This window comes from Chrysochloris asiatica, unplaced genomic scaffold (genome assembly GCF_000296735.1).
Source record: "Chrysochloris asiatica unplaced genomic scaffold, ChrAsi1.0 scaffold00042, whole genome shotgun sequence".
Taxonomy (NCBI): Eukaryota; Metazoa; Chordata; class Mammalia; order Afrosoricida; family Chrysochloridae; genus Chrysochloris; species Chrysochloris asiatica.
In genome coordinates this window covers 5,733,152-5,741,387 of record NW_006408560.1, presented here as the reverse complement: position 1 = coordinate 5,741,387, position 8,236 = coordinate 5,733,152, and the positions used below count along the sequence as shown (strand labels likewise).

The 8,236-nt window shown below is 47.8% G+C and overlaps 2 protein-coding genes across 2 annotated transcripts in view; both read left to right on the top strand.

Moving 5' to 3' along the window:
• ANKRD34A (ankyrin repeat domain 34A) lies at positions 1-1,488 on the top strand. Its single transcript, XM_006861337.1, has one exon. It carries the CDS (start codon positions 1-3, stop codon positions 1,486-1,488), a length of 1,488 nt encoding a protein of 495 aa, XP_006861399.1.
• A 2,719-nt stretch (positions 1,489-4,207) lies between these two features.
• LIX1L (Lix1 homolog (mouse)-like) overlaps positions 4,208-8,236 on the top strand; it is a 30,206-nt gene continuing 26,177 nt past the window's right edge. The window contains exon 1 of the mRNA XM_006861336.1: positions 4,208-4,560. Within this exon, the coding sequence (XP_006861398.1) occupies positions 4,275-4,560 (286 nt within the window). The 5' untranslated portion in view covers positions 4,208-4,274. The remainder of the gene's footprint in view (positions 4,561-8,236) is intronic.

Here is an 8,236-nt window from a genome sequence, read left to right as displayed (position 1 = left end):
ATGCTGCACACCGAGGGCCATGCTCTTCTTCGGGCCGTGGGTCAGGGTAAGCTACGTTTGGCCCGTTTGCTTCTAGAGGGGGGCGCCTACGTAAATGAGGGTGATGCCCAGGGGGAGACTGCGCTAATGGCGGCTTGTCGGGCCCGCTACGACGACCCCCAGAACAAGGCGCGCATGGTACGCTACCTCCTGGAGCAAGGCGCAGACCCCAACATCACAGACCGCCTGGGGCGCACTGCGCTCATGCACGCTTGCGCCGGGGGTGGGGGCGCAGCCGTAGCCTCACTGCTCCTGGCGCACGGCGCAGACCCCTCCGTCCGAGATCACGCGGGTGCCTCAGCACTTGTCCACGCCCTGGACCGCGGGGACCGGGAGACCCTGGCCACATTGCTGGATGCCTGCAAGGCCAAGGGCACGGAGGTCATTATCATCACCACAGACACCTCGCCCTCGGGCACTAAGAAGACCCGGCAGTATCTCAATTCTCCACCGTCACCGGGGGTGGAGGAACCTACCCCTGGCCCCCCTAGCCCGGGGGCCTGCACATCGCCTTCGGAAATCCAACTGCAGACTGCAGGAGGAGGGCGGGGGTTATTATCTCCTCGCACCCAAGAGGAAGAGGAGAAACGGGACGTATTTGAATTCCCTCTTCCCAAGCCCCCCGATGACCCCACCCCTTCTGAACCGCTCCCCAAACCACCCCGTCACCCCCCTAAACCACTCAAAAGGCTCAATTCCGAGCCCTGGGGTCTAGTGGCCCCTCCCCAACCAGTCCCGCCAGCCGAGGGGAGGCCGGGACTCGAACGCCTGACAGCTGAGTTCAACGGTCTGACGCTGACCGGTCGACCCCGTCTTTCTCGACGTCACAGCACCGAAGGCCCAGAGGACCCGCCCCCGTGGGCGGAGAAAGTGACGGGCGGGGGGGCTCTCTCTCGTCGAAACACCGCACCAGAAGCTCAGGAATCTGGTCTTCCTTCAGGGCTGAGGCAGAAACTGAGCCGCATGGAGCCGGTGGAGCTCGACACCCCCGGACATTTTTGCCCCGATTCGCCAGAGTCTAGCCGCCTGTCCCTGGAACGCCGCCGATACAGCGCCTCCCCGCTGACCCTCCCTCCAACTGGCTCGGTTTCCTCCCCGCGCCAGTCCCAGGAGAGTTTGCCAGGGGCTGTGTCTCCGCTGAGCGGGCGGAGGCGGAGTCCTGGGCTGCTGGAGCGGAGGGGCTCCGGGACGTTGCTCTTGGATCACATCGCTCAAACGCGTCCTGGCTTCCTGCCCCCACTCAACGTCAGCCCCCACCCTCCCATCCCTGACATTCGCCCGCAACCCGTAGGTCGGGCGCCTTCGATGCCCGCCCCTCCCCAAGCAGGGGCACCTGGTTCTCCCAGGACCAAGCGCAAGTTGGTGAGGCGCCACTCCATGCAGACTGAGCAGATCCGCCTGCTAGGGGGCTTCCAAAGTTTAGGTGGGCCGGGGGAACCAGGGCGTTGAGAGGATTGAGGAAATCAGGAAGAGTGGGTATCAGGGCCTTAATGTGACAGTTGGAAAAACCAGCTCACATACACACAGTGGACAAGCGGTTTCATGCATGTGCTCATGGGCACTGTATACACACACACAACGGGAAATGTGTTCACAAGCACAGTATTCTTATTTGCAGGGAAGGGTAAGTTCTCTTTGCTGGGTATACAGACACGTGCATTCCTGCCCTGGTTACTTTACATGTATGTGGGACTGTGTACCCACAGGCATGGTGCACCAATAAATACAGGGTCACTTGTGCTAGGGCTCCAAATGGGCCCCAAACTCACTGCATTTGTTCAGAAACAGTAGGGAATCCTTATTTTGGGGTCATCCCTGACCTCTTTGCCCTCCTGCTGAAAACTTTCCCTAAATGGCAATCCCTTGCTTTCCATGTGTGCCCTACAACACAGGCCCCATCATGGTTTTGCTCACTTTACCCTCTTCATGAATGCCCCACCCTGTTATACAGGTCTTGTTTCTCTTTCCAGGCCAGGCTCCTTGTTCACACTCTGCTTCCAGTCCCACTTTTCAGGATATCTTCCTCTTTACTCTTCTTGAGGGGCTTCCTACAGCAACCCCAGCCTCAGTTCTGCTGCTGCCCTCCTGCTCTTAGCTTCCTTTCTCAACTTCCTGCTTTTTATTCCCACACAGTTCCACCAACCAACCCATTCCAGCAGGTAGTCTCATTTCCCCAGGGGATGGGTCATGGGCTCCACGCTGCTCTTCTGTTCTGTCTGAGCTTATGAACACTCCTACAGGTAGAAGTGGGGAGTAACCAAAATTACTTCTCTCTCCACTTGACATATCAAATAAATATATTCAGAAGTCTCTGTTTTGTCACTCTTCTGCATGCTGGGTGTCTATGTGTGTGGGGAGAAGTCAGATGAAGAATGGGAAGGGAGAATAGTGCTGAATATAGCTATAGCAGTCTAGGGCCTACTTGGAGGCTCCAGCCACCTTCTTTCCAGGAAACCAACTAATTATGGTTGTAGAAAAAAAGGTAAGTGATCTATCTCCTGAAAGTTTTAAGGCCTTTGACAAGCTTTCTTTTCCCACAGTCTCTCTTATGTCTACCTTCAAACTTTTAAATCTAGAATTCTACAGAGTCTCTCTGCGGATGTATCCCAGTAGATTAGCTTCCTGTTTTTGATCACTTGGAGTTTTCCCCATGCCTGCTAACTTCCATTTCACCAAATGTGTCTCACTTATTTTCTTCTGCTTTGGACCTCTATTTCCATTCCTTGATTTTGAGCCACTGAGGGTGTAAAGAGAAGGGATGAGTTAGTGTAACCTCACCTAAGTGAAAATAAAAAGTGGTTAGAGTTGAGCTGCTAACCTCAAGGTCAGCAGTTCAAACCAACCAGCCGATGTGCGGGAGAAAGATGAGGCTTTCTGCTCCGGTAAAGATTTATAGCCTCAGAAACCCTATACAGGGCCATTATGAATGAGAACCGATTCCATGGCACACCACCACCACCTGGTCAAAATAACATGTTGGTCAGCAGACACAGTGGTGTGTGTAGGTGAATCAGAGGGAACTTAGCCTATCTGGTTCTATAAACAAGCGTACCTATCTTTATCTACCCCATGACTTTTTGTTTGTTGGGTTTTTATTTGTTTTTAATACTCTAATTGTTTCTCACTCTAATAGGTAGAAGGAACTGCAGTCTATTCTTTCTTACTTCCTCCCCCAACCAGCTGTTCCACGGGAGAAAGATGAGGCTTTCTGTTCCTGTAAAGATTTACAGCCTTGAAAACCCTGTAAAGGGTCACTATGAGTCGGAACCGACTCCATGGCACATAACCACCACCACCACCACCCCCAATCTAAAACCCACTGCCTTCAAGCTGATTCTGACTCATAGCAATCCTAAGGGGCAGAGAAAAAAGGCCCTGGGTTCTTCTGAAGAGCAGCTGGTGGGTTCCAAGCGTCATTTTGGTTAACAACCAAGAGCTTAACCATTGCATCACTAGGACTCCTTAGAATAAAATAGGTGAAATGATAAACTTACCCAACAACGTGGCATACGAAAAGATCAAAATATTGAGAGTCCAAAAACCTGTGTCTGAGCCTTTCCCATTTCCTAGTTAGTTAATTTTGGGCAACTTAGTCTCTCTGCCAATTTCCTTATCTATTAAATAATAAAATCTAGTTAGTGATTGTGATTATTAAGACAATGTAGCAAAAAGTACATTGCATAGTGCCTGACATTTAGTATATGCTCATTAAATGTCTAGCTCTTTCCTTATTTTTACTCTACCACCAATTTTTGTGATCTTGCACAAATCACATCATTTATCTTAGCTAGTTTCCTCATTGACATCTTAAAATGAAGTGACCAGACATTAATAAAATTCCTCTGGTCTCCACTTCTCCCCAGTCTTGTTCTATCCAGTCTTATTTTTCTTTCAAGCCCCGCCCCAGGAGTCAGGCCCGTTTTCTGGTACTCACCACAGGACTTCCAGAGACGCACCCTAGCTATGTTTCTCCCTTAAAGAGAATACCGCTTTTGCTTATTGCAATTGGCTGCTCCAAACCTTCGTACTCTCAATAATTTGCCTATCGTGGAACTGGAACCCGTCAGCTCCCGCCCCCTCTCCAGTGATTGGCATGGGACCTGGCTTGTCCCCGCCTCCGCTTGACTGATGGCTGGGCCGCGGCGCCGCCCTCGGTCCCCTAGCTGGCTGGGGAGGTGAGACCGTTAACTCGCCAGGCTGGCAGGCTGCGGGCCACTGCTCCACTGGCGGCCGAGATGGAGACCCTGCGAGCGCAGCGGTTGCAGCCTGGAGTGGGCACCGGCGGGAGGGGCACTCTGCGAGCGTTGCGGCCCGGAGTGACTGGGGCTGCAGCCGCGGCTACCACACCCCCAGCGGGCCCCCCGCCGGCCCCACCGCCCCCCGCCCCGCCCCCGCTGCTCCTGTCTGGGAGCCCGGGGCTGCCCCTGCCTCCTGGCGCCGCCGGCAGTCCAGCGGTGCTGCGGGAGGCCGTGGAGGCTGTGGTAAGGAGCTTCGCCAAGCACACGCAGGGCTACGGCCGAGGTGAGTCTTCGGGTCTGGCGGCCTCCGGGACCCCCTCAGTGCGGAAGCCTCGCTCCTAGTCCTCTGGATCGCTTTTCCTGGCAAGGAGCCTTCACATGCATTTCCTTTTGGGGAGATTCCTTCTGGCTACACACACACACACACACACACACACACACACACACACACACACGTTTAAGCCTTCTCCCCGCCCCCCTTTTATTGAGGTACTACTATATATTCAACAGGGATCCCTATTTTCAGATGCAACCCTCTTTTCTTCCTAACCTTTTCTTATTCAGGAATGGAATTCTTTCTGTAGCTTCACGCCATGACACATCTTTACCTTTGGGAATGGTTCCCTTCCCCTTTGTTATGGATCCTATCCTATATCTTAGATAGGAGGCATTTCTAGTCCATACCCTTTCTTATCTTCTGTACTCTCAGCCATTCTTGGACTCTCCTGTTTGTTCATTTACTCCATCACCTTAATCTCGGCTTCTTCATTCCTTTTTTACTTCACTCCGAAATTTCCAACACCGCTTCTGGGCACTTGTATGACCCCTTGCCTTGACTTCCACAAGTCACTCATAATAATTAATGCCTTTAAATCTAGGACCCATACCATCAAGCCTAGACCAGCTTCTTGTGACTTAGTACTTCATTTTGATGTCTATTGTAGTATAGGCTCTCTCGACTTGGGCCTCTCCGTCTGTCTGGCTCTGTTTCCCTGGCCTTAGGCCAAGGACTGAAGAAAAATCCTAGACTTTGGCTCCCTCGATGTTAAATTCTGTGTATGTGAGCCAGGCAGAAACTCGATTTCCACTGGAAATCTTTATCGTGAAGATGCCTAATATCTAGGGTTTCTGAGAAGGAGAGGTGAGGATCTTCTATGTTGTTTTTAACTATTGTAGAATTTTCTGTCTGAGTTCAAGTTCCAAATTTACATTGTAAATTACCAGTAATGGTAACAAGTAAGAGTGTAAATAACAAGTAATTATGAGCGTAAATAATACAGTTTGGCTAGTCCTGTAGAGATTTGAGGGTTTTCCCTAGACTGTCATGATTTTTTTTTTTTTTTCTTTTAAAAAAAGTATAGTGAAAAGAGCACACACAAGTTTTGGAGTCAGACAGGTCTGGATTAAATCCCAAATTAATTCTCTGACATTGTACCAGCTATTGTCCCTGGGAAAGTGACCTTACCTCAGTGAGCTTCATTTTACCAAGTGTTATGATGTGGTCTAAAGGAGATATTGTTCCTGACACATAATGGGCACTTACTAAATAAACACTGGACTGTTGAGCCACAGGGTCTGCAGTTTGAGCTTGTCAACTGCTCTGCTGGAGAAAGATGAAGCTTTCTGCTCCTGTAAAGTTTTAAAGCCTCATAAACTCTATACAGGGTCTATGCGTTTGAACTGACTCAACAGCACTTAACAACAAAAACAACAACTAAATGGTAGCTATTATTTCAATAAATCTCAAATTAGTTGGTTCATATTTCCTTGGGAAGAAAATGTCTCATTTTGTTGTATTCTCAAATACTGATGATATAAACCCAAGGAGTCCTGTGAAACACATTTTTAGATTTATATTGCTGTATATCCAGTCATTTATATTCAGTTTCCTTTCGTTCCGCAGGCACTCTGCTAGGTGCTGGGGATGCAAATGGATGTGATTCCAAAACTCACTAGGAGGGAATAGACTTTTTTTTTTCCTCCCAGTTTAATTCCTGGATTTAACAGGGCAATGTAGTGGAATTGCCATCAGCAATTGTCATGCTGCGTCAGGTCTCTATAAATCAAAAACCATGGGAAAGTCTTTTCCAGGAGGGGTAGCCATAAATCTGAAGTCTTCAGCTTGGAAACGTACAGGAGTTTATTAAAATTGCAGAGGAGTATATCTCTTCTTGTCTGTGTGACCTGGTTTGGCTTCTAATCTGAGACGCCAGTGAAACTTTTTCACTTCCCAAGAAGGGGATTGTGCTGACAAAGAGCAACAGTGAGACTGCAGACTCTGTGGTGAGGCTCTCTCCAACAGTCTCCCCACCTCCCACCACAGGTCTTCTCATTATTCTTGAGTTTCTCATTACCAGTCTGGATGTCCAGCCAGTACATTAGGAGAGTTTGGCAGATAGTTCAGTTTCAGGCAAGTAGAATCTATGTTGATTTGGCTCAGAAGAACTTCACCACATGGAATTACTTATTCTGCTTCGATTAATAAGCAAAACTGCCTTTGGCATGTACCCACATACCCATGTGACTGATAGCATGGTATTTGGGGGCTGGCTTTATTTCCCTAAATACAATTTACTTTGGCCTTTGCCCAGACTTTTCCCTGACCTAGCAGTGCTTTACTGCATCGTCTTCAATTCATATCCTTTTCCCCCAAGTACTCCAAATTCACCCTTTACAGTTAGTTTTTAGACTTACCTTCACTCATATAGGATCTCAGTATTTCTACAAAAAACTCTTCGGTATTTCACTTGTTTGTTGTCTTATTACCACGCTCCCTCACTTCCCAATATACACACAGACAACTCAGTATGCTATAGGATCTTTATTATTGTGAATTGGGTGAAGGTTCATAGAGCAGATCATCAGTTTTACATTCAACAACTCAGACATTTTGCTTCATCTCATTGATTGAGATCCCTTCAGTGTCAGGAATGTATATATATATATAAAACAATATTTACCTCTGATGCCTTTAACCCTTGCACACCTCCCTAAATCTTTCCCTACCTCCATTGTTATTTATTTTTGCCAACCTCCTCCTTCTTTTTTTTTTACTTTTTAACTTTTTATTGTGAATTGGATGAAGTTTTACAGACAAGATCATCAGCTCTAAATTCAGCAAACCATATACCTTGTTTCATTTCAATGATTACAGTCTCCTCACGTCAACATTTATCCCACCCACTCCTTCCCTGTGACTCTCCATTTACATCTTGTATTTCATAAGTGATCAAGGCAAAATTATTTGATGTACATTTACAAACCAAAAAGTGCCTATATTCATTTATATGTCCAAAGGGCGCATTCTGTCAGCCAGCCTCCTGCCCACAGCACACAGCTACCATCTTTGCTGTCACCACTTTTCTAGATAGAGATCTCATGTTCCACTCATGCTTTTCCTTGCTGATGGTCCTGGGATCATCTGTTCTTGAAATGAACGATTACCCAACCCCTCCTTTTAGTTATACATCTCCTACAATTACAGTTATGGCGATCACAATTAATCCTGCTAACAGGTATTCACAATTGAATCATAAAAGCCTATTACTGTTATCCCCCACCCCCTAGATCACCAGATCTATCTGGGAAAGAGGGAAACTATTCAATGGGGATTCTACCTTACTTACCCTCCTCATTCTGTAACTAAGCACACTGATTAAAACTTACCAACCAGCCAATTCATGCCTTTGTAACCCCCCATTTTTGATAGCACATGTCTAAATTTCTCATTCTTATCAGCCCAGTACACTGAGGAAACAAGGTTGTTCCTTAATACAAAGAATCCTTCCATTCCTGTTGGAATTTGAGTTACCACATTCATAGGCAAAAGTCTAGTTGGTCAAAATGTAGCAGTTTTCACTTGTTCTCATTATAAAAAATCTTTATCTTCCTCAGTTTGTGTTCTGATCAACTAGGCATCCAAGCTAGGTCAAATGGGTACTAGCTCCAAGTTTGGGAGT